The following is a 27147-nucleotide window of genomic DNA, read 5'->3' on the forward strand; positions in this document are numbered from 1 at the left end:
TGCAGCATAGAAAGATCACCAAAACATTAAACTCATTCCCAGGTTTAAATATCTGAACAGAAAAGAAGAAAATTAATATAGTACAGGAACTAAACTGTGCAGGTATACATGACTTAAAGGTTCAACCAACAGGACCTTACTCCAATACAACAAAAAATTCTCCAAAAATCAAATTAAAACATTGATAATATTGTATGCAGAAATAAAATCTCCCTGCTAAAACTCTAAAAATTATAATCCAAAACCTTGTGTGTGTGTGTCTCTCTCTCTCTCTCAACCTCTAGAAATGAAAAAAAAAGCTATCCATGCATCAAAAAATTACTATGCTGGTTATACGTACTGACTACACACACTCAAATATATATAATGCATGGTAGCCACTAATCTCCCTAATGGTTTTGTAATGCACAATAACACTAACAAGATGCAAGGTACTCTACAGCATGGTGGTTCAGTTGTGGTACCCTGTTTAAGGATACAAAATTTAAAGGAAAATTTTCCATACCCTCCTGATCGTTTCTTTTGTGAGAAAAACAGAGCCTTTACTATAGAAAAAAATATCCATTATAGAAGGCAATGCACAATATACACTGTGCTGATGTTCAAAAGAGAAAATGTTTTGGAATAAACTAGAATAAACTTTCAAATATTAAATTAAACAAAGAAGAAATTGAAGAACAAGTCGTAGAACTTTTTGTTCAAGATTAAGATTTAGACAACCAGACTCCATCTCTTTGATGTCTCCAGCCAGAATCCAGGAAGCAAAGATAATGTGCACGTACAGCTAGTCTGCTACTACGTACTACTGATAATTCAAGAGGTGAAATGAATGCCACGTACGCAACTTCAATGAAGTAAAATTTGAGAAACAGTACGTGTCGTTTAAGCTAGAGGTAGAGAACACTTCTATCTCGCAAGCCTTATATCCAGGAGAACGTTCAATTGCACAAAACAAATTAGGTTCCCACAAGAGAACAACAAACATTTTCTCTGTAAAAGTGGATCAATAGACATCATATATAGTTTGATTGAAATGCATGGCATGTATTTCTGACCCTGTCATATAGGAGTAATTATATATCTAACATGGTAAAATTGCGCTCTAGAAAAACTGCATGTACATGGACTTGATCACTTAATAAGGAGGGAGAGAAACCAGATCTTGTATACAACCACTCTCAGTTCGATCAAGTACCATATATAACAGTACCACAGAAAATTGCAGCGAATTAGTAAACCTATCTTAAATTAAATTTCATGGCCACATTCAATCTAATTTAATAATAACACAAGAATATAACCATTACATAAATGATGAATTAAGGACATGCATGGGGAACTTAAAATGAGTTAAGATGTTATACAGATAATAAGCTTATATCTATCTTTTATTTATTGAAATGTAAATTGAATTTGAAAAGGATCATTCATTTCTGCATTGCTACCGTACCCAGATGAAATGTTAGTTAGAGTAACTATATTTAAGAGGTGATTAAACTTGATATGTTGGTAATTCTAACTACTGCAACAGTTATCTCATCATTTGATCACTGTAGCTTGGTAGATTTCTCTCCAAATTTTCTATGAGCATATGATGACTAGAGGAAATCTCGCTGAATACAAGTGGTACTGTTGAGCACAGCAATTATTCAAACAAAATTCCCATCTAAGTAGAGCTATAGCTATAGGTAGCTAGGGCTCAGCTTTTGAAGAGCAAATTAAAGGTAAAGCACCAAAGTTGTGACACCTTATGGAAGAGACATATAGATAGGACTAGAAGCTAGGAGTATTGAGCAAAGGCAAAGAAACCTTAACTACTTGCAGTGCCAGAGAAAAGACCCCAAGGCCAAGGGGAACAGCATCATCACCATCATAGAAATGAAAAACATGAAAGAAAAGAAAAGAAGAAGGCATGCAAGAGAAGAGAGAATATAAGGTGAGTGTCAATCAAGCCACTCCCCCAAGGCACCAAACTTACTAACTGTCAGAGATTTTCATTTTTAATCATTGCTCCCTAAGTAGCTCAGTTCCAACTTTATGGAGTACTAATGAACTTCATGGATGCCTAGCTAATTTGTCTAAAGAAACAGTGAGATGCAGCACATCAATTTATGCATCACTGATGAGATGAACAAGGAGAAGCAATTGATTGAATAATAATTAGAGCTAGCTAAGCTGAATGATGAAGCGGAGCAAGGCGGCCATGGATGCCTAAAGCAAGCAAGCGAGCGAGCGAGCGGCCGTCAAGGCGAGCGAGCTGGCCGTTTGATCACCTCGGGTGGCCGTGGAAGAAGGGTGCGCCGCCGCCGAACGGGCCGGGCGTCGGGTACGGGTCCATTACCACAGCCGATGACGACACGGCCGCGGCGACGCTGCTGCTGCCTTCGCCGCCGCCCGGCGCCGCGGCCGTGCTCGGGGAGGATCCCTCCGCGGCGTGGCGGCCGAGGCCGCCGCCGGACGAGGGTTCCGGGCCGACGTCGTGGAGGATGCCCTTGAAGACGTGGCCGCCGATGCTGACGGTGGTCTGGTACGCCACCTCGGCTTCGGCCTCGTCGACGGGGCCCAGCCGCACGCAGCGGAACACCGCCTCCGAGCTCACCTCGCGCGGGAACCTCTCTCCCACCATCATCTGCTGCTCCCCTACTCGATCCAACACCCGCAAGGTCATCGTAAGAACAATCGCCAACCGCGAGCGCCATCCGCCATGGCGAGCTAGAAGGCGCCGAGCAGCAGCAAGGACGACACTGCAGAATTGCACATGTGTGTAGGGTACCTGAGGAGGTGGTGGGCGTTGTGGAGGTCGGGTGGGACGCCGCGGCGGCGGAGTCGCGGGGGCGCTTGGATGACTCGGCGGCGGCGGCGGCGGCGAGCAGGCTGTGGCGCTCGCGGCGCTTGGCGGCGGGGACCCAGGTGGACTTGACGTGGGTGGGGCAATCGAAGCCGCGGCTCTTGCAGCAGGTGCGGCAGCGGAGGTGGGTGCAGTCCTTCTTGGCCTGGTTGCCGCAGTCCTGGCAGTTGATGGTGCCGACGCCGGGGCCGGCCCCGGGGCCCCTCCCTCCTCGCGAGGAGGAGCCGCCGGGCCCCGCGGCGGGGTCATCGGCGAAGCGGATGATGTTGGCGGGGGCGTAGAAGGGGTGCGGCGGCGGCTGCTGCTGCCATAGCTGGAAGCCGCCACGGGAGGCGGCGGCCGGATAGAGAAACGCGGCGGCGTCGGAGGTGGTGGGATTAACGGCAGGAGGACGGTGGTGGTCGTCGCGGCCGTGCCTTCCTCCGCCTCCTCCTCCTAACGGGAAACCCGCCATGCGCCCAGATCCATAGGCGGTCGGTCAGTCGTCGGAAAGCGACGGCTCCACTCCCGATCTCTCCCTCCTCCTCCTCCGCAGCCGCAGCAGCAGCATGCCGCCAGCCGCCGCGTGCAGTGCTGATCGATCGAACTCCGAGCCCCCTCGCCCTCCCAAAAACGAAAAAAAAAAGGGAGGACAAAAAAGCTGCTTGGTGGGAAATTTTGGCTTGTGTGGTGGTGGTGCGCGGCGAGGGGGAGGAGAGGACGCGGCGGAGGCAGCTTTTTGGGCGGCGAGTGATGAGATGGGATGATGAGGTGAGGTGAGGGGAGGGGAGGAGTTAATTAGAAAGGGAGAAGGAGACACATAGGAAGAGCTGCTGCTGCTGCACACTGCCACGCCGCCAACGAGCCTGCTGCTGCTGCTGCTAGGACTAATAAGTACTAATAATTTCGTCTCGAAACATAATTATTTCTAAATTTACTTAGTGAGTAGAATTTAAATTTAAGAAAAAAAAGACTATATACATATTGAAAAAAAATTAAAATAGACGAGGGTGAGAAGGTGGTTGAAGATAAAATAAAAAATACATAATGATTGGTATAATAAATAGCTGATAAATAGTATAAGAAATATATACTTATATATTTTTATGTACGAGATTTAAATGTCAAGGGAGTGGTATAACTAAATTGCGGTGTGCGTGTTGGGATCTTTGTTTGCACGCAAAAGCACACGCGCATACGGCGCGCTGCATCCTGTCCCGCTGCAACGCCAACTGGGCCTTGCTTAGTTCGTAAAATGTTTTTGCAAAAACCTCACGTGAAGTTTTTAAACATATATCAGTTTAATTACAAAATAAATTTTAGATTCCGCTAGGAAACCGTGAGAAGAATCTTTTGAGTCTAATTAATCCGTCATCAGTACATGTTGGTTACTGTAACACTTATGCCTAATCATGTCCTAATTAGACTCAAAAGATTCGTCTTACGATTTTCTACATAACTATGTAATTAGTTTTAACGTTTATATATATTGAATGCTTTATTTAGGTATCCAAAAATTCGATACGATGTTTTTGAAAAAAGTTTTTAAAAACCAAGGCCTAAATAAAAACAACTGCTCCACGGGTGCTGAATATATGCAGCTGACGCAGGAGCTGAGCTACCCCTCTCTCTCTCTCTCTACGTTTGTGTGTTTGTTTGCTTGCTTCGCTACGCGAACCAAATAGAAGTAGTAATGCTCCGATTCCTATATCCTAATCGTGTTTTAATTGTTCCGTCGATTTTTGCACACCACATTTGGGCTGACCAGCAAATATTTTTTTGGCTTTGGCATGATCCAAACAGTAGCACGTACCTAGAGTTCTTGCTCCCACGATCATCGAATTTTGGCATGGAAGTCAACCTAAATGCTTTATAAGAGTATACCATCCAATCTTTTCGTTTTTTACTCATACTTATAACATAAAATTTAAATTTTTAACCGTAAATTTATACTTATTTTTATGGTTTTTATACATGTTCATTTTTACAGCATTCGCTTCTATATCACTAAGAATATGTATATAAAAGTTATATTCATGACTTATTATTTATTTTAATATGTTGTTTTATTTTTTTCACGCAAAAAAAAAAACAACAACGACCCCCTATCAGTCCCATGAACTTTTTAAAAATCTCACGCAGTACTCGTAGTAGAGTAGTAGTGGTAGTATAAAAAGTACGATGTAGTCAGATTTTGGTCGAGCAGTGAGCACACCTAGATGCGGTTAATTTGAGCGTCTATCCGGCCGGCGCGCCACGATGTTCGGTCCGTACGTACGTACTGCTTCTCCGCCTCGTAAACGCGCCCTGGAATCGATCAGGTATTTTTCTCCACAAAACGTGTGCAGCTTTCGCCGTATCACAACAAGGACGGTCAAAATACTATAGCCAAAAACTAGTTATAAGAAATAATATAATCATCTTAATTGTTCGGTATATATTCAGAATACAATATTAAGTGGAATACATGGTTCACGTATCTCTTATATTACGTTCTTTTTAAGAAGAACGTATGGTCTATAGTCTACTTCTTCTCTCCCTTCCTCGTTCCCTATCTGCTTCACATAGACCAAAATCTGAAATGTCAATTCTTATAACCATCACATAAATACAAATATAATGTGTCAATTTCTATAGACCGTCCACACCATCCTATCATACTCATGCTTGGTTGTGTTTATATACGTCTGGCCACATGGAGGCTTTCCGATGCGTGCTTAACGAACTATCTCCATCAGGTATTTCTCCTTTTTCTTTTTCTCGAGAGCTGCAAGCCTTTTCAGAGTTAACAACAACTGAACCACCACGTATACGTACGTACGGACATGCATGCAACATATTTGCATATGTATTAATGTTAACGTACTACTACTTCTCTCCCTAAATGTTCGATGCCGTTATCTTTTTTATACATATTTGACTATTTGTCTTATTCAAAAAATTTACATAATTATTAATTATTTTTATATTATTTTGTTTATTGTTAAATATACTTTGATGTGTTTATATATATATAGCTTTACATATTTTAAAAAAATAAATAAAATAAATAGCTAAACGTGTATAAAAAAAATCAACGGTGTAGTACACAGACGAGGGAATAGACGAGGGAGTAGGACATACCCGGACTCAAAGTACGCCAAGAAGATAGCCGAGAGGGACAACATCAGCTAGCGTCTCGCGTCGTCACGTACGCCTAATTCAGCTGCACTCACCTCGAATAAATCCCGTGTATTCTGCAAAGCCAGCCGGTTTCTTCGGCTTCCATCGTTTCCTTTTTTGAAAAAACGAAACGGATTATCTGCAATTAGAATAAAACTTTTACAAACGTATTTATAATGATTTAAATGCTAATAGGATAGAATTCACTCTAAAAATATGTTTGTAAATTTAAATGTTAGCTTATTATCTGATTCAACCATGAAAAGTTGGGGTAGTATCTCTCTCCTTGGATCCATGGAGTACTACTCATGCTCTGTTTTATTGGTTTCTTCGACCTTTACTTTCTCTACATCCCAAAATATAAATATTTATAGCATTTGAATCTTATCTCAAAATATAAATAATTTTAACATTATTTGTAATTCCATCAATCCTTTTTTGATTTGAAATTCTTCTTATTTTGTACACACCAACCCTTTCACCCATATCAATTTCTCATTTATTAGAAGGAAACATAGTGTTTTTTCTCAGCTTTAATCCCTATTAAATAATATTCCCTCAATATTTTCATATGATATCGTTGACTTTTGAATCTACGTTTAACCGTTTGTCTTATTTAAAATTTATATCCAAATATACAAAATTATAAGGTATACTTAAATTAAGTTCCTATAATAATAAATCATATTATAATAAAATAACTAGTAATTATATTATTTTTAATAAGACGAATGGAAGTCAGTGGATTCCTATAAGAAAATATGACGTGAGTATTAGAAATAATTATACTTTTTGATAGATAGTTACGATTGGATGGATGGTGGCGACATGATGAGTAGAGGCGATCGACATGGCTGGTGGAGACCAGCTGCATGATCCATGTCGTACAAATATAGATAGATCCATGGGGCCGGCCGACTCGTAATTTGCTCGATCTCAGCTGAATTAAGGAGGCAGCATGTCCTCCAAAGTTCCAACCGGCTTAATTAAATCTTGCAAGAAACAGAAACTTCAGTTAATTAATTAATTAAGCACGTCTCGATCAGAGACTGATGATCGGTGGAGTACATGCCTGATCGATAGATCCGTGGATGATGGTTCAGTCGATCGAGTTGTAGATGATGCTGCCAACCAATTAACGGACCAATCATGTGTCAACTCAGCTAGCGCCACGTACACATATATATATGTACGTACAGCGAGCTAAGCAGGCGACGTGTAGTCCGAGTACTTAATTAATATATATTATTTAAAAATAAGGACATATAAAAAATATAAAGTTAGATTGATCTCTTAATTAATTCAAAAAAATTATCATCTATTACATTTTTATTCACCCCGTGCAATAAAATTTGTTCCAGGAAATAGAGATAGCTGACTCTAATTCATTGGAATACGTAGGAACACATACTATCTCTCTTTCCTTCGTCTTCTCTGCTCTATGTCATGATATTGGTTTCAGTGGTGATAAAGAGAGACGAGTAATAAACGACTTTCTGCCAAGAATATAAATAGATTGGGCTTAGCTTATACTTCATATAACAAAATAACTTTCTAGTGTTTTTCTTTACTTTAGAAAGTAGTGAGCAGTAGATTTCTTATAAGTTCTACTATTAATATACACATACTCCCTCCATATTTTTATGTACGACACCGTTGACTTTTAGGATTATGTTTGACCATTTGTCTTATTCAAAATTTATATCTAAATATGCAAAATTATAATGCACACTTAAAATTTTTATAATAATAAATTATATTATAACAAAATAATTAATAATTATATAATTTTTTTAATAAAATGAATGGTCAAACGTGGATCTAAAAGTCAATGACGTCATATAAAAAAATATAGAGGGAGTACATTACAACGAATTTAGGGCTATAGAAGAATTTTAACCCGCCACTTTTTTTTTTAATTTTGTTAGGAATCGGTGGTTACATGAGAGATGAGGAGGAGGAGAACGCACGATTGTGCTTTTAAATTAAGTAGAGATAAACTATTATAGCTCTCGTTACTACGAATGCGAGAGACTCCACAAACAAGGTCTTAGTATGTGCAAAATCATTGAGTTTATATAGGGTGAACCTAACGACCGACCTGATTTTTCACTTTTTAACGGACATATCTTTAATGCAAAAAAGGGAAAAGAATTTACAATAAACCTTTAGTCATAAATTCATGTGTAGTCTTTAATTTGGTGCTTATCCACCCGGTTGGTTTACCTTGATCACCCAATTAAGTATGGTGACAAAACGGTGTGGAGCATGCATATGCGTCCCACCAAATGCATGTTTGGGACGACGACGACGACCACTCCATCGGTGCTACCTGGCTAGCTAGCTAGCTCCTAGCTAGCTTTTTTCACCATGAAAACTAAAGATGAGGGCAGTGAACAGTGCCATCCTCCGTGTCTGGGCTTACACGTCGTGTAATGTTAATTCCACTAGGAGTATGTATACATGGATCGGAGTATATATATTGTACATACGTAGTGGAGTACGTGCTAGCTATGCATGGCTAGGCCTCTCCCTGAACAAAGGACTTCCTCGAATGTCGTGCACAAATTGGCACATGTTTCACATGTGCATCATTTCATTTGGTGTGGACATGCAATGGATTTAGGCCGCGTTCGTCACTCTTCCTGATATTAGATTCTCTCGTTTTTCACGCACATATTTTTAAATTGCTAAACGGTTTGTTTTTTTAAAAAAATCTATAGACAAGTTGCTTAAAAATCATATTAATCTATTTTTATATTTTTTAATAATTAATAATTAATTAATCATAACCCCCTTCCACCATGCCGAACGCAGCCTTAGTACCCCATCTTCTCGCTGATGTTTAAAGCCAGAGTTTTAATTTTCAACCTTAAATTTAGAGTTGATTTTGTAGTTTTTCACTATAGTTTATTCTTTAGTCTCTGCGTTCGTTAAGAATATGTATTTAAAAGTTTTATTTAAAAGTTATTTTTTGTTTACAAATATGATGTTTGGCTTATTTCTGATGGTTGCATTAGTAGCTAGCTTTTCGAGAGACTCTATTTATACCTATATTAATTCAATATTTCGCATATTAGAAACACGTTGATTAAAAATGATGTGGACGTTTGATTAGATAATTGTATTGTTTTGAGCGTAGATTTGCGCTTAACATTGTGGGACATGTTAACAGCTATCTATTATGCACGTCTCGGGGATTGAAAGTCCAAAGTAAAACTTGTTTTTAATTAATTCCAAATTTCAAACATAAAGACGTGGAAAAGGCACGACTAATTCTTGATTGGTTATGATTTCACATTTATTAATTAAGAGTCTTAAAATTGTTAAACCATCAAAATACTTATAATATTTGTAAATATGAATAACATTTGTCCTGCAATGCATGGGATAGAGAATAGTTCATGTAATTCAAATCATTCTTTGTTGTTGGTTCCCTTGTTCCGTTTAGTACCATATAGAAACATTTTTAAGCCCCTTGTAGGGTGTATATTATAAAAAGGGGTAGAAATTTAATTACAAGAGTCAGCGAAGAAGGGGGGTGTTACAACGAGAACAACGGCGTGGAGGACTCTTGGCCTACATATAGAAACATTGATATATATATATATATATATATATATATATATATATATATATATATATATATATATATATATATATATATATATATAATATGCTTAGTCGAGCCCTCATTGGCGAGGAAACCTCATGGTAATTTTTTTACTCCCTCCGTTCAATTCTAATATTTAAAGTTTGTCCCCAAAACAAATGTGCTTCTATAGTACTCACTTATTTTAAAATAGAGAACGCATTTTGTCTCGCTAGTGTAAGAGCTTGACTAAAGATCGATTATCGTAAAGGAAAATAGTTTGATCAAATATTACTCTAATAGAATATAATTTTTATGATATAAAATAGATATATTATATTTTACTCAAAAATACTTTCTTATAATTATACTTTTGTGTATATAAATGATATTAATAGAGTAATATTTTATTAAATCTTTGTCCAAATAAAACAAAATACGTCATACATTTTGACATGGAGAGAGTAATACTACCGTTTGCTCTAACCCACCACCCATTCGAATTTCACCTCTACCGTCTTAACTGCGACACCCCCTCGTTAATTAACCAAGGAACATCTAGGTCATTTCCCTTCCCTCTCAACTCCTCCTTTGAATCCTAAAATTTCAGTAGTAATATTTTCGGACGGTGGGAATAAGAATTGAAGTAATCAATTAAGTGATCAAGCTTTTGATCTTTACTGCGCAGACTAGCAAGCTAGATATCGGGGAGCTGTTCCATGTCTGGAGTAAAACAGTAAGTGGGTGATTTTTAGGTGGTGTTTAGATTGAAAAATATTTTAGGAGAAGTGTCACGTCAAATATTTGATCGGATATCGGTTACGTCAAATTTTTGGGAGAAGTGTCACGAGACGAATCTTTTGAGCCTAATTAATTCGTCATTAGCATATGTTGGTTACCGTAACACTTATGGCTAATTATGAACTAATTTGGCTCAAAAGATTTGTCTCAAAATTTTTTCCGTAACTGTGCAATTAGTTTTTTTAGTTCATCTATATTTAATGTTTTATTTAGGTGTTCAAAAATTCGATGTGATGTTTTTAGAAAAAAATTTGAGAAGTAAACAAGGCCTTATGCTGTGGCCAGACAGAACGTTTATTATTGGCTATCCCTACACACATTATTCCCATCCATGCAATTTATTTTATGTCAAGTACTACGGCACTGTTTATTTCCCAAAATAATTTGCGTTCATCCGTCACAATGAATTTTTCATATATGTATAGAGTATTAAATATAGTTAAAAAACTAGTGGTACGGTTTGAAAGAAATTTGAGAGATAACATTTTGAGTCTATGATTAGACATCATGACTGCTACAGTGCTAATGATAGGTTAATTAGGCATCAAAAATTCATCTCGCTGTTTCCGGACACCTTATATAATTAGTTTTTTAATTAGTCACCAAGATAATTTTATGACGTCCAATCAAACATCCGATATGATACCTAACCTAAAAAATTTTCGAACTAAACAAATAGCCTGTTTGGGGAGCTTTAGATTCTTCTAGAAAAGCTCCTAAACTCAGCTTCTCCAGCTTCTGTATTTTTAGTCATTTTTTAGAATTTGTATCTACAGATTCTCAGAAGCTATGAACCGTTTGAGGCAGTTTCTAACAGAAGGGGCTTTTGAAAAAAGCTGCGGCCAGAAAAATCTGTCCAAACATGCGGAAACCTACGTGCCTGCGACCGCTTGCCTAGACGGTCAGAAATCTGCATGGTCCCAGCTCCGCTGCTGCTGCTGCTGGTGGTGGCTGGCCACTGTTCTGAATTAATCAGTGAGAGCTATAGCTGATGCTGATCGATGGAAATCTGCAATCATTCAGTAGGATATGGCCCATTCCCATTAGGTGAAAATGACAAAGCTAGCGTACGTTGTCGTGGACACAGTTACGTTCATCGTGGATACATTTATGCATTTATAATTAATAAATTAATTAACTGCGGGATCGATGGCCAGGAGCACAGTAAAACACAAGCCAAACACATCGAAACGCAGTTGCATAGTACTCGGCAGTACATTTGCCTGGTAAACTCACGTAATAACTTTATTTTTTAATTTACATGCTTTAACGTTTGACCATTCGTTTTATTTAAAAAATTTATATAAAAAATTAAAATATAGTTACGCATAAAGTATTATTTATGTTTTAACATCTAGTAACAATAAAAATATTAATCAAAAAAGAATGAAATAAGACGAAGAGTCAAAATATTATAGGTAAAAACTGACAAATAAACTTAATATGGAACGAATGTAGCACTATATTGCATATGCATGACCTCCTATTCATTCTACTATCTGACACGAGATGTACGGGTTGAAATAATTAACGCACTACTACTAGTTATATATGACAAACAAAACGATCGATGAGAGCATGGCAGCAATACTGCGATGAATAGGAGTCTCTTCAGACTTTAGTTGCACACATATATATACAGTATTAGTACTAACTAACAATACATGCAGCCATGTGTATATAAGCCAGGGACAGCGAGAGGAGTCGATCGATCAGGACAAGAAATCTGACTTCCAGATCCCTGAAAGGAAGATGTGGTCTCTGTTTATATCGACAATACACATGCTGAACTAGATAGTAGCTGTAGTAGCATATATGCAGTAAATATATACAGGAGTATGTAGAACCACGAACAGATGAGATAGGAACACTTACTGCGTATATATATAAACAGTAATGACACATGCGTATATAGCTGCTGGGATCCGCGTGCATGGTACGTACAAGGATGCGATAATCGATCTGCTCTCGTGCGCCGAAAAAAAAAAGAACATAATTAACTTTTAAAATATACCACTCATAGAATAATAAGATACTCCCTATCTACTTTAAATAATTCATGTCATCTTGATAATACCACGGTCTTCAAAAACTAATATCACTGACTATGATTTTTTATTATAATATATAAAATAATTTAAAAAAATGTTTATTTTTATTAAAATAGTTTTAAGACTTTATCATTATATGTTGTCGTGGTGTCTTTAAAGTAAACAATTTAGTCAAAATTTCATAAGCTTGATTTTAATCTTATTTAGAATTACGATAATTATACAACTGGAGGATACCTGGACTACGATCGTATGACTCCGATCTGTCAATCTTGTTTGAGAGCTGCGTGCAATAATTAATTGCTTGCGCAAAACATGCATCCGGCCGAGGCATGCATGTGGCATGGTTTAATGCAGTTTTTATTGATCTCTCGTGGTTTATCGATCTGCGGGCGCGCGTTGCGCATATATGCTCGTTTCTCAATTTCATATAAAAAAAATATGTCTAACAAGTTAGGCCATCCTCAATGTATGTTTATCTAGTCTAACATGTCATCTAAAAATTTTAAAACTAGGATAAAACATTCATCTCTCAATACATAGTTTTATCTATTGTTGTTTATTAGGTTACATGGAAGACACAAATTGTCTAGGTAATGGTGCATAGAAGGTTTCGTCTTCATAAAACTCATTTCATCTCTCTCTTCATTAATACTTTGCCATATCATAAAAAATATTTACATGACACTATATTTATTGCCCATAAAACTTCTATTGAGATTGACCTTACAAAAGCATTGTTGTGTGAAAGTACTGAGAAGTTATGAATCTAATGGTATACTAAAATTTATACTCTCACCTGTCGAAAAAATATTTTATTTACTGTAAATGTATTTGTATGTTAACTGTATTAATTAATTAGTCAAATTATTTTATGTTTAACTTTGTGAAATCAAAATATGTCTAAAGTTAATGGAGGTAGATCTAGAATGTACAACAATCAAGCCAGAATAATGCTAAACTCCAGTGAAGTTAACACATCATTGGCAAGTGACTAAAAACAAAAATTTGGAGCATGCATGCATGTACTATACAACAATAAAGTTGGAACAATGTTAACTCCAGTGAAGTTAACATATATATCGTCGGTAATAAATAAGTACTCAGTAACACTAAAAACAACAACATGCGGTTTTGCACGTACTATAGGAGGAGGGCAACAAACAAAACCGATCCAGCAACACACATACACAAAATTTACTACTGCAGTAGACACTGTTTACATGCATGACACTGTAGCATTGCAAGAGATATATATATATATATATATATATATGATGGCAGCACGCCTCCACTGTAGCAGCATAGTGCAAGTCCTACATGGCTTCATGAATGCATGATCAACACAGGCATTGACAAAACGCCAAAGTATGCACACCGGAGTATTAATTTAATTTGGTCGTTAAATTTGACAAACGTGGGGATATATACAGTACTCGATCGTGTGTATAAAACAAACAAGGAGTAAGTTGCAAGGGATGTGATGAAACGATCGAATTTACACTGCTGAGTAGAGGCAGGTTCGTACTACCGCGGTAACCGTCGGTAGGGTTTAATAATATATTTTGTCTGAATTCAAGTAAAAATAGTAACAACTTGTAATTGTACATATTTTTTTTAACCTGTCAATTGCTATTTGATGAACAAAGCCTAAAAGATGGTAAAAGTTTGGAGTACTTCATATATATTTTGGAGACAATAACAATATTAAATGGCTTAGGATTTTTCTTACTTTGTTTAAGTGTAAAAAAGCAAATGTCATGCCAATAACTTATGCAATATTACATTATTTCCATATAGATACTCACAATCTTTCTAAGTTATCTATAAGAAGGAATGATTTAGGTGAGGTTCAAATGTAGGGGTTAGAAGCATGCACATTAAATAGATTGATTTATTAACGTAAAATTGACTAAGCACTTATTTATTTAAGTTTAAAATATATTATTTAATCGTTCAAAAAACTTAATACACGCGAAGAACAATGGAGGAGAAGTTTGAAATGAACGTAGTTTTAATAGGTGATGAAGGTAGCTTACCGCACCATAAGCACAGCAAGCTTGCCGTGTCGTAGCCATGTATTACCGCATGAATTTCAAAATTTTAAACTTTAAATTGAAAATACGAAAATTTTGACGTTTACGACGACAAGCGCTGGCGGTGGAGTACTACCGGGTTGGTCAGCAGCAGTGAAGGAGAAGAAGAAGATAAAAGTCCGTGTGGCGTGGCCCAATAATGGAGCAGCCAATCCAAGGAAAACGCATGAATCGTGGTGGTGGTGGTGGTGGGAGAGGAGAGGACACCTCGAGCCGTGCGCGGTGTACGAACGCGGTTGACTCCTCCTCGAGAACCTCCACCCGATCGATTCCCTTTCCACTTTCCGATGCACCCCTCGCCCTTGCCCCGCCCCGCCCGCTGGGTAAAAACCACCGTGGCGTTTCCGGCCATCGATCGTCGGAGAGCGGCCGGCATGCAGGTGCATCGCGGGCGGCCGGCTGGCCGGAGGAGGGCGTTTGTCTTTTCCAGATGCGGCGGAGGACGGCGGCGCAAATCCCCAGGCCTAACGAACCATGCATGGGCAGGGCATCGTGGTTCCCTCCGGATCGACGAGCGAGCCCGCATCCCGGCGGTAAAAAAAGGTGGGAGGATGCCGATGCCATGGCCAACGAGACGACGAACGATCTCCGTTTTCTTCGGAAAACGTGCCTCCTCCCTGCGCCTGCTGGCCTTCGTTTCTACTACTCGGCGGTGATTGAAAATGACCCTGCCACATTTTCTGCTCTTTCTTTTCTTCTTCTTCTTTTTTTTACTGTGTCCTCCTCCCAGATCTCTCATATCAGTACAGTATATACTCCTACCAAACTACTCTAGCTATAAATATATTTAAAAAAATAAGAGAAGATACTAATTTGTAGTCAGCTAGAGCACGGGCTCCAAATCACAATGTAGGTATGACATGTGGGATATGGTAGTATATGTTTTGTAGATAGTTATGATATGAATTGGCTATTAAATCAACTATTAGATAAATTGTAGCTAGTAGTTGGTGATACTATTGAACTTGCTCTCAGGGCAGTCTCAATGGTAAATTGATGGTGATTTCTATCTTCATTAAATAGCTTGCCACATAAGCAAAATGATAACAGGACAACGTAATTAATAAGAAAAGAGAAGGAAAGACCTAGAAATAGTTTTCTCATGAAGAAATCAAGTTTTCTCTTCACCCAATGCATCCGGAAATCATGAATTTAACATTGGGGAGAAACTATTAGAGAACATGTGTCATGCTCACCGTTTTGAAACGGTGAAGTTAGGTCAGGCCAGAAAGTCTTACGTTCTGAAACGGAGAGAGTAAATCTATAGCACTTCATCTATAATAAGAGCGGTAAAAGGTTAAATTTTACGGGGATGCCAGGCCCCGGTTTCCCCCAAAGCACCACAGCAGCAAACATGAGGGCAGTCCCAATGAAAGAAACTGACATAGTTGTAATAGTATAAAAAATTATCTACAGAAACCATTTTACAAAAATTATCTACAGAGTCTAGCTACGGTGAGTTGCAACTCACAGGTTGCTCCGTGAGTCGGGGTACAAAAATATATCAAATCACCTCTAAATTTTAATTTATATGGCTCACTAGATTCTTTGTATCAAAATCTTGTAGCATGCAAAGTTTTTTATTTTTGAAATTTTTAAGTATTTGTTTGAGATTTTTAAAAGTGATACATAACACATTGATTATTTTATTAATATACTATAGTCACTTTTAAAAATCTCAAACAAATACTTAAAAATCTCCAAAAATGAAAAAAAATTACGTGCTACAAGATTTTGATATAAAGAATCTAGTGAGCCATATAAATCGAAATTTAGAGATGATTTAATATGTTTCGTGAGTTACACCTCACCGTACATTGAATATATATATATATATATATATATATATATATATATATATATATATATATATATATATATATATATATATATTCATCGAGAGATGAATATAGATAAGACTAGAAAGTCTTATAGTATCATTTTACCTAAGAGGGATTAAACTCTTAAAACATCAGGGATTCATTGATCGCGGGCATGTCCAGACCCTTGTTACCGCCTTTACGACAACGTCAGTATCAGTGTCTTATATTGTGCTCTGTTTTGTTTTTTTTCTCAGTTGGTGGTGGAGAGCGCGGTTGGTCGTGTGTGAATTGTTTTGGCCACTTTTTTTCCCCTTTTCTATAACTCTCATAGAGTTTCTTTTTCTCCTCCTTATATGAAATATACATCCCGATAATACTTAAAAAAATATCGTTGGCATGTTTTGTTGCATCCAAAACGAAATGGGTGATTGTTTTACTTTTTGAGAAAAATAAACCATATGGTATATCATAATTTATAAATAAAACTTTTATATACATGATCTTAGTTATCTAAAAGAAAATGTTAGAAAATAAAATACGATGAAAATACCTAGTTTCAAATTTGGCTTATACTAACAAGTAAAGTAGAAGCGAAAAGGATAGATCGATGATCTCAACCCATACTCTGCTGTTTGCTATCCTTGTTGAGGCTACTACTGACACATTCCTGCTTTCGCCGATTTTGCGTGCGTACGCATCATCATTATCGTAACGACGGCCCAAACTACACAGCAAAATCTCCACCCGCGTCGTGGGCTCGGGCCCGTTTAGAAACAGGCCGGCCCGTATCCTCACCACACTCTACGCCGAGGAGATTCTACTCTACGCTCAACAACAACAAAAAAGTCCACTTCAGCTCCCTCAAAGTATCTGTCGAATTTCACTTGCATTCCTGAACACACAAACTGGGTATAAAATATCCCCCGCCTTCTAATACTAGTGTAAACCGAGTCTCTCGACAGTATTAAGAATGTTTTTTTTACTGACATGATGTCTAGGTAGCTATTTTGACTTGCTTGGTTCACTTAATATCTATCTAAGTGGCACTAGAACTAAAAGGTAAAAAAGTAAAAAAAATCATTATAGGTATATTGGGCCTAGATGTCAACAAGAGTCTATCCCCTTATCTCTCTCATCCATTCCACCATCTATTTGTTACATCTCTCGTGTCACTATTTATATCTCTATCTTCGTAATTTTTTTAATTTTTAATAACTATTTAGATAACATGTAATAGATGATAAGACGTCTCTTCAAAAGCTTAGTATACTTTCCTGATAAATACACTAGGTGTGTGTGTGGTAGGAGGGGACATAAGGAGGATCACTGCGCCATAGTAGTAGAGATATTGGGTGTCTCATCCATCCTTGGGTGCTTAGCATGAAAACAGAAGCCAAAAATCCGGCCATTAGAGAGGAGCAAGAAGCCAGATCTATCCTAGGATATATTATTATTATTCTTTTTGGATGTTTTATTCTATATATCTGATATATCCTAATGCCTTTAATGTTGGACCGAGATGCTGCACCTAGTTATTTTTTAATTGTATTTTACGTTTGTTATCTTCGATTCTTGTGACCTTGCTTATGTCTTCAACATTTGAAGATCGATGTTTCGTTTGTGAGAGCGAAATGTTTCGATGCTGATTCAACAGTATTAATATTGCAAGAGGCTGAAACATTTAAAATCCAATAGTGAAAAGATCTTTCTGCGACCTGTGTAACAATAACTTGCCCAATTTCTTTATCGGTCTGCACCAGTACGTGTCCCCATTTATTAGTGCATTCCTTCATAAACCACGCCACTGCTGCTGTGCAACTTAAACTTTTTTTAATTTGCAGGACCAAACGTTGACATTAACAAAGAAAATAGAGTGCAAACAGCGGCTGCTACCACTCCAAATCTCCATGAAATCAAAAACCTCGACACTGACATAATACTCGTATTTTTGTGAGAAAATGGAGGACTTTGTGATTACGTACACCGTACAGCGATTGACAACGAAGCATCGACTTCTCTCACACACTTTATTTCAACACTTGCATTATGAAAAATTAACACATAATTAATCAAGCGCCGTCACGGCCGCTACCACCAATATCGATCAGTGCAATCAATGCAGTATTATTGCCCACGTTGACCACGTCATCAGGGGTTGACGTCTCCGCCGGCCGACACGAACGCGCGCGCCGCCGCGAAGAGCTGGTCGGCGATCTCCGGCACGAACAGCTCCGCGGCGTGGGACACGGCGAGGTCCGTCTTCGCGACGACCTCCACGCCGTGGCCCCGCAGCCACCCGACCAGCTCCCTCTGCCTGTCGATCAGCGGGTCGCCGTCGCTCCCGGTTACCAAGCACCGGGGCAGGCCGCCGGCCAACGCCTCGGGGGACATCGACTTCGCCGGGTTGCAGAACTCGTGGTCGCGGTCCGCCCCCGCCGGCAGCGCGAGGCTCCAGAGCTTGTCGTTCGCCTCCAGCGGCAGCATCGCGTCGTCGGCGGACCTGTCCTCCGACGGCGTCCGCTCCACGCCGCCGAGGTACGGCTGGTGCAGCATCAGCCCCCGCACGGTGGCCGGGGTCAGGTCGAGGTCCTTGGTCCGGACGCCGGCGTTGAACGCCATGTTGGCGCCGGAGCTGCTCCCCATGACGAAGCACCGCGACAGGTCGCCGTGCGCGGACACCCACGGGTCCCCCGCCGCCGCGTCGCGGAGCCAGAGCACGGCCGCGACGGCGTCGTCGTAGGCCGCGGGGAGACGGTGCTCGGGCGCGAGGCGGTAGTCGAGGGAGACGACGATGGCGGGCAGGGTGGCGGCCATGGCCTCGCAGGAGGCGTGGTAGAAGACGGTGCCGGAGGAGAAGAGCACGAAGCCGCCGCCGTGGAAGAAGAGGATGACGGGGAGCCTGGACGGCGGCGGGACGTTGGGGAGGTAGAGGCGGAGGGAGGTGCCGAGGGAGGCGTCGAGCGGCACGTCCCTGGAGAGGACCGCGCCGGCGGCGGAGGGCGGCGCGACGGGGACGAAGGGGCGCGTGATGGTGCCGTCGTCGTGGACGGCGATCTGCTTGAAGAGGTTGGTGGAGGAGTTGTCCGGCGACGGGAGCGCGCTGGCGGTGGCCTCACCCATGGTCTCACTGCTGTCTGCTCTGCTCTGCTTCTTTGATTTAGCAAGATAATTAGCAGCCTCGTTACTCGTTAGCATATATATATCCATACACAACGATATTGTGTACTGTTCCCTACGTCATAATAAGATTATTTACGATGTTGTTTATAGAATTAAATATGTTATCATCTGGAATAAAATATAGTGTGATTTGTGAGTAAAACAAATAAAGATGAGAGATCAGTGTCTTGTGTGAGAGATTGTTTGTACACTAGATATAATGAGAGAGCAATGGTATTGATTTCAAATATAAATTATTAATAATCGAAGTGAAGGAAAAGTGTATAGGATATAAAAATTATGGCCCGTGTATTATATTGCGATTACCCGGAAGATGTCTATAAAGAGCAGTAGTCTATAAATATATTTTAAAGAGATAGAGGGAAGAGAAAAGAGAAGTTATAGACAGTTGTAGAATGGGTTTTAAGACGCTGTGTGTATGATATGTGAGACTATGTATTAATATTCTGTAGAAAACTATTGTATGAATTGACTATTAGATTAGGTATAGATAAATTGGAGGTAGCAGTTGGCTATACCGTTGAACTTGTGGTAAGGTTGCATTTAGGGAATAGTACATCTTTTCTAGTGTGCTTGTAGTGGGCTGTTATAAATATGCCATGTTTTAGAATTGGACACGTGTATATTAAAATAATATATGATTTAAATAAGAGGATGTTTAAATCAGTGGAGATAAACAAAGAGGTTGGGAAATCGATTGGCTAAGAAGAAAATACAGATTGATTGGTTGAAAATTAAATGTACTTCCTTCGTGACAAATTGTAGCCCCCTCCCCATAAATATATGAAAATCAACACCTATATATTTTTACTAATATTTAAACCAATAACATATATTTAATAAAATGTGTTGGTATTATTATATTCATATTTAACAGTCCTTTCATATTATATTTATTTTGTATCCACCAATAATATATTATAAAATATTAATGGTCAGAAAAAAGCATACACAACCATTTGAAAAGATGAGTAATCTATTTTTGATAAATTTTAAATAGTGGAAGTCGTTATATTTAGAATCCCGTCCGTGTCGATCCCGGCAAATCAAAAGACATGAGTTATTTTATGAACGTTATTTAAAAAAAATCATATTATTTTATTTTTAAGCCGTTTCTCGTTTTGCTTGAGGTAGGCTAGTTACATCCGCAAATGCTCTTGTGAACGAGCCCTGAGACACGTTGAGGCGTGCCGGCTTCCAGCCGTGTTCGTGCTCCTGCTCCTGCTCGTGCGGGAAAGCCAGCGACGCCCGGCAGCCGGGCTCCATCAGTAGGACAGACGGTTTCAAGCTCCCACCCATACTGTACTGTGCCCCAATTCATTTTAAAACTGTTTCCGAACCTTCTTCCTCCTTCGATCTTCAGAGGTACTGCTAGTCACAGACGATCACTGCTGCTGCTGCTGCTGAATTTTAGGCCTTGTTTAGTTCAATTTTTTTTTTAAAAAAATCACATCGAATTTTTAGACACCTAAATAAAGCATTAAGGGCTCGTTTGGCACAGCTCTAACTCCCAACTCTAACTTAACTGGAGCCGAAGTTGTGCCAAACGATACAAATTCTAATTTTTTTGGAGTCGAGTTGGCGGAGCTGCTCCTGAAAAATAAATTACAGGGGTGGAGCTGGGTTTTTGCTGCTCCACAACTCCACTCCACACCAAAAGACGCACTACCATTTATTATTTTATTGTAATTACTTAAATCTACCACTCATGCTACTATATTATATTATTAGTAAATATTTATATTATGTGTTAACTATCATATAGTATTTTATAACCATATAGTTATGTTGTTGAAGTTCAAAAGAAAAATAATCAGTATTCAATTACATTAAAAGAAACATAATTAAATTATGGTTTAATCATGATTACACATAATCCGCGAGGCTATTATTGTCAATCTATTTCGTATTATGTCTTTTAGGAGTTCTGGAGCAGCAGACAAGCTAGCCAAACAGTTTTGATCTGCTCTCTGGCACCCACAGGAGCAGCTCTCACTAGAGTTGAAGTTTGGAGCTAGGATCTGGAGTTTAGAGCCCTACCAAACGAGCCCTAAATATAGATGAACCAAAAAACTAATTTCACGGTTATATAAGAAATCTTGAGACGAATCTTTTGAGCCTAATTAGTGCATAATTAGCCATAAGTGATACAGTAATCAACATGTGCTAATGACGGATTAATTAGGCTTAAAAGATTTGTCTCGTAGTTTCTAGCCTAGCCGTGAAATTCGTTTTTTCATTCGTGTCCGAAAACCCCTTCCGATATCCGGTCAAACATTTAACGTGACACTTCTCTCAAAAATTTTCTCGATCTAAACACCACCTTACTATATTACTATAGGACAGACAGATCTGGACACGCAGTCGATCCATTCAGACCCATCACTGAATTTCTGCTCCCGTTCTCTTCTGCAAAGGTGGTGTTTCCTGGAAGAAAGGGAACATGGAGGAGATTTTCTGAAAGCATCGGTTTCTTGGCCCAACACAGCATCATTTGCCATTGCCAGTGGGTTCAGCTCAGCACTTGGCCATACATTCCCTCCTGCGTCTAGTAAATTGTGGCTTATTTTGATTTTCTGGTAACTTTCGAGCAATTAAATAAATGAATAAACTATTTTAAAAAAACGAAAAAACAGTTTTAGAAAAGTATTGTAAAAGATCTTAGAGTAAATTAGCCTTTGTGTCACATTTTTATTGCCCAAATTTCACGATGGATCACCCTTCAACCTGCCCTTTTTACTTTAGACTGGATAAATTTATCATTATTGAGTTTGCACCATCCCAAACAATTTTCTAGTCATGTAAACTCTATTTCATCAAATATGTGGACAATACATATAAGGAACTCACTGATGTTCTAAAGCCAATGTTTTTGAGGTTGTTGATGTATACCTGAAAAATTGTTTAGGGTGATCCAAACCACAAGAATAACTAATTAACTAATCCAAATAGAAAGATACGTGTAAAGGTGATCGAGATTAAAACTTGGTAATAAAAGATGATCCAAAGTGTAATTTATTAAGATTGAGTAGATTTCACAATAATGTCGTACTATTTAAGTTATTGACAAATGTATCCGTGATAATGCAATATACATTAGCTAATATAACTTTTTTTTAAAAAAATGACCTTGGTGGCATGGTAGAACGAAATTTCTCTCTCTCATCCCAAAGTCTTGAAAATGCTTACTTTATACGTCTGAGAACCAAAACAGTGTTAGAGCAAGTACATAGTAGACTATAAGTCAGCTATAAGCATATTTTAAAGAGATAAGATGAGAGAGAAGGAATGTGTAATACTAATTTGTAACCAGCTACACACGGGCTAATGTATGACATGTGAGATCATATATTGATGTTTTATAGGTAACTATTGTATAAATTGATTAATAAATTGGCCATAAATAAATTGAAGCCGGTAGTTAGCTCTACTATTGAACTTACTCTTAAAGGTTACCTAGTAAAGCTGTGCTATACATAAATATGACGGGGAAAAGTTGAATAACAGTCAAAAAGAATGAGAAAAGCGTGAAAACGCACACCAGGTTTATCTCAAAGCAGACGACAGGTAGGCCAAAGAGAGGGCGCACGCATGACTTCAGCAATTCTGATAGAGTGGTGAAGATGCTTCCAGAAACGTTCTTGGCCTATCAAACACATTGATAGTGTTTTCTCTTTAGGTTCAGCACAACCCAGCTTGCTTAAGTGCTCTCCCCAGTTTTAATTTTTTTTACAAAATTGTTATAAAAATTTTAAAACTCTCACTATTTATAACTTTGAAGATATTTAGTTTAAAGACAGCGGGAGAATTGTATTGGTGAGTTTTAAAGAATACTTTTAAAACAATTAAATATTTTTAAAATATTATGATATAAAATTATAGTTAAAAGTTGTTCATCTTATGGCTTATTCTAGAAATAAGTCAAACTGTATATTTGTAAATAAAAAATAATTTGTAAATAAAACTTTTATATGCATGTTTTTAGCGAGACAAGGCTAGAAAATAAACTATGATGAGAAAAACCCAAAATTAACTCTAGATTTAAGGTTAAAGGTTTAAATTTTAGCTTATAAGTATAAGTGGAAAGACGAGAGTAAAAATATGTTTTAAATACAGTATCATTTGTTCAAAACAATAGGAAATACTGTACTAGTGGGAGTAGCTACACATCTATTCCGAATCAATGGCATGGAACATTTCTTTCACAAGGTTGCCTGGTAAAGGGCATGCATGAATAACACCAAAAAAAAGTAGGACAACAACTTAACGAGTCAAAAAATAAAGATGAGAAAAGCAGGGAACTTAAAGAGGGTTTGCACACCATGGTTGTCTTTGTCCCCAAAACAAAGAAAACAGGCAGCATATCTCTGTAGGTGGGCCGGCCCACAAACCATCTTATACTAAGGCCATTTACATGTGCGTGGGCCGGCCCGCTTGCATTCGTGTTGCAGGTCTCTTGAGTATTGTCTGCAACTAGGGTGTGTGGCAATGAGTCTGAGCCTTTTTTGCCAATAAATTTTAAGAGTTAGATTTAAAGTAGAGTGAGCCAGAATTTTATAGATTTTCAAAAGGTTAAATAGAGTTGTAAAAGGATCCATAGGTCTTGATCCATTAACACCTCTATTTGCAGCTAGATGATTGAAAATTACCCAACCCAATTACATAGTTTATTTGCTAATAAACCTAGTTACCTATTTTAAAAAAGATTCTGGAAAAAGAACTATATATAAACATAAATATTTACAAATAGGTCACTGGCACGACGACGCCAACCATATTGACACTAAGAAACTATTATATATATTATCATCCATATGAATCTAGATATTACTAGAAATTTTATATTATGAAAGTGAGGGAGTATTAGCGGAGAGAAAGGATGCTAGTGCCAGCCCCGATGGCATACGGCCAAAGACTTGTGTACTTGTCACTTAAAATAAGGGTATATTTTTAATCCAACTTTGTACAATTTACTAGTATTAAAAGTAAGAGTACACAGTTGTTAGACTGTGATACTGAACCAAAATATGAGATCTATAGGTGGGAACACAACCATATAATAATGTACACAAAAATCGGTAAATCTTTGTTTCCACCTGCGCTTGTTTGTGACTCGTGAGGCTTTGCCATGTACTTCCGTTTTACAACAGAATGTTTTAATCTTAAATTAATATATGGATAATAAATGTAGTGATCAAATGTTTGAAAATTTTAATTTTATCAATCAAATCCAGTCTTGCTATTGAATGATAATCTAAAGGTATGCACACTAATCAAACATCTCATACGCGTCCTCTTCACCCAGACCACTGTGAATTGCACGTGCGTTTGATAAAAGAACAAAAATCAAATATTTGATCAATAGCAAAAGAGATAAATGTATATACCATATAAAAAAGATATTTTTATTAGCATCTATATAAATAAATAAAACTAAAATAAATTATAACGTGGGTAATAGGGTTCAAGCCAGCTACCACCTAGGTGTGTTATGAGTGCTGTCTTGAGTTCTTCCAAAAAAATCTGTCACGTTTTCTCTCATGAGTCGTCATACTCATCTCTGCGTCATTCTTTCTCACCAGTCTTTGGTCGACCTGAATTTCCTTTATTCCACTTTCTTCATTATTATTCAGATGTGTTCTTCAAACATCAAAAGATCTAGTACACAGGCAAGAACAGTGCGGACACTGGGTACACATATTTTATATCTGTTCATATCTGCAAAAGATTTACATATCATTGCCTTTTCAGACATATTTGGCTGAAATACGTGTGGTGTATAGATAGATGGATAGATAGAAGCATGGCAAGTATCAAGTATGGTGATGTTGATGAACAGAGAAGAACGCAAGTGAAGTAAACCTCTCGGCGTCTAAGCGTAGAGCTCATGCTTGGACAGCCTCGGCGTCGGCACGGCCACCAGCGGCGTCGCCTTCTTCATCACGATGCTGAACCTCTCGGCCAGCTCCAGCCGCTCGCCGGCCGGCAGCTCCCAGTCGAACGCCTGCACCAGCATCGCCAGCGAGTAGGTCGCCATCCGCTCCGCCATGGAGATGCCCGCGCAGATCCTCCTCCCGGACCCGAACGGCATGTAGTCCTGCTCCCTGCCGGTGAAGTCCAGCCTACGCCCGCCGCCCGCCTGCAAGAACCTCTCCGGGATGAATTGTTCCGGGTCCTTCCACGCCGCCGGGTCCCTCTGGATCGCCCACACGTTGACGAACACGCGGCTGCCCGCCGGGACGCGGTGGCCGCCCACCGTCGCGTCCTCGCTGGGGCAGTGCGGCACCATCAGCGGCAGCGCTGGGTGCAGCCGGAGCGTCTCCTTGAGCACCAGATGCAGGTAGTGCAGCTGGGGGAGGTGGGACTCCTCCACCACGCCGTCCCGCCCCACCACCGCGTCCAGCTCCTCCTGCACCTTGCGCAGCGTCCGCCGGTTCTGCAGCATCTCCGCCATGGCCCACTCCACGGTGTTCGACGTCGTCTCCGTCCCCCCGACCACCATGTCCTGTTGCCAAATCACACGGCAAGCACAGCCATTAATGGCGTCGTCGTCTCCGGCACCGGCTGTTTGAGTACATAAGCAATGGTTGAGCGCTTGGTTACCAACTTACCATGAGCAGGGCCTTGACGTTGGTCATGGTGAAGGAGGTCTTCCCGTCGCCGCCTTCCTTCTCCACCTTGAGCATGTACTCGAGGAAGTCCGCCACCGTCTCGCCGCCGGCGGTCTGGTCGGACTTGATCCTCTGCTGTATGATCCTGGCGAAGATATCGTCGAACCTGTCCTTGAGCTGGTCCGACTTCTTGCGGATACCCTGCAGGTCGAACGGCGCGAGCGCCGGGAAGAAGTCGGACACGTTGGGCGCGCCGAGCATCTCGGTCATGTCGGCGACGAGATCCCGGAACTCCTTCCCCACCGCCGTCCGCTCGCTCTCGCTGCCGACGTTGCTACCCCACAGCGTGCTGGTCACCACGTTCATCACGGTGAGGAACATCTGCGCGCCGACGTCGACGGGCTTGCCGGCCTGGGCGTGCAGGTGGCGGAGCGTGGCCCTGAACTCGCGGCGGCGGAGACCGTGCACGTTGTCGAGGCCGGCGGGGCTGAGCATCTCGTGGACGCAGATGCGGCGGAGCAGGCGCCACGTCGGGCCGACCGGGTTCCACACGATGTTCTGGCCGCCGCCGTAGGAGATGGAGCGCGCGGCGTCGGGCGTGTCGCGGTTGGCGAAGACGAGGTCGTGGTCGCGCAGCACCTCGCGCGCCAGCGCCGGCGAGGTGATGACGACGCCGAGCTTGGAGCCGAGGCGGATGGAGAAGACGGGCCCGTACCTAGCAGCAAGTCCGGCGAAGTAGGTGTGCAGCTCCGGGTCGAGGGACAGCAAGCTGCCGACGAGCGGCAGCCCCATCGGACCCGGCGGCAGGCCGGCGCCGCGTCCACGCCGGACCGCGACGGCGAGGTACAGCAGCGCCGCCGCGAACAGCGCGGCGTAGAGCAGCGTCGCGGCGGCGGACGCCATCTCCATTAATTGCTAAAACAAGCAAGAAAATCACACAGAAATCCTCTGAATCAAGTGAGATCCCCGCCACACACGGCAGGATCCGGCGAATAAATGGAGAG

The 27147-nt window shown here is 40.1% G+C and overlaps 3 protein-coding genes across 4 annotated transcripts; all 3 read right to left on the reverse strand.

Annotated features, from left to right (window-relative positions):
* Window positions 1-1794: 1794 nt before the first annotated feature.
* On the reverse strand, window positions 1795-3674 carry LOC121055184 (protein SHI RELATED SEQUENCE 1-like). Its single transcript, XM_040527077.1, has 2 exons — window positions 2774-3674; window positions 1795-2640 (listed from the first exon to the last, which is right to left on the reverse strand). Exons 1-2 carry the CDS (start codon window positions 3300-3302, stop codon window positions 2270-2272), a joined length of 900 nt encoding a protein of 299 aa, XP_040383011.1. The 5' UTR covers window positions 3303-3674; the 3' UTR covers window positions 1795-2269.
* A 14399-nt stretch (window positions 3675-18073) lies between these two features.
* Window positions 18074-19547, reverse strand: LOC102711641 (probable carboxylesterase 8). Its single transcript, XM_006659596.3, has one exon. It carries the CDS (start codon window positions 19545-19547, stop codon window positions 18501-18503), a length of 1047 nt encoding a protein of 348 aa, XP_006659659.3. The 3' UTR covers window positions 18074-18500.
* A 5410-nt stretch (window positions 19548-24957) lies between these two features.
* On the reverse strand, window positions 24958-27095 carry LOC102699710 (flavonoid 3'-monooxygenase CYP75B137-like). 2 transcript variants are annotated; one of them, XM_040527218.1, is made up of 3 exons: window positions 26144-27095; window positions 25395-26037; window positions 24958-25250 (listed from the first exon to the last, which is right to left on the reverse strand). In XM_040527218.1, exons 1-2 carry the CDS (start codon window positions 27050-27052, stop codon window positions 25405-25407), a joined length of 1542 nt encoding a protein of 513 aa, XP_040383152.1. In that variant the 5' UTR covers window positions 27053-27095; the 3' UTR covers window positions 24958-25250; window positions 25395-25404. The 2 variants fall into 2 exon arrangements, with proteins under 2 accessions (XP_040383152.1, XP_040383151.1); XM_040527217.1 differs by having other exon boundaries at window positions 24958-26037.
* Window positions 27096-27147: the final 52 nt, after the last annotated feature.

Source organism: Oryza brachyantha, chromosome 8, assembly GCF_000231095.2.
Source record: "Oryza brachyantha chromosome 8, ObraRS2, whole genome shotgun sequence".
NCBI classification, from domain to species: domain Eukaryota; kingdom Viridiplantae; phylum Streptophyta; class Magnoliopsida; order Poales; family Poaceae; genus Oryza; species Oryza brachyantha.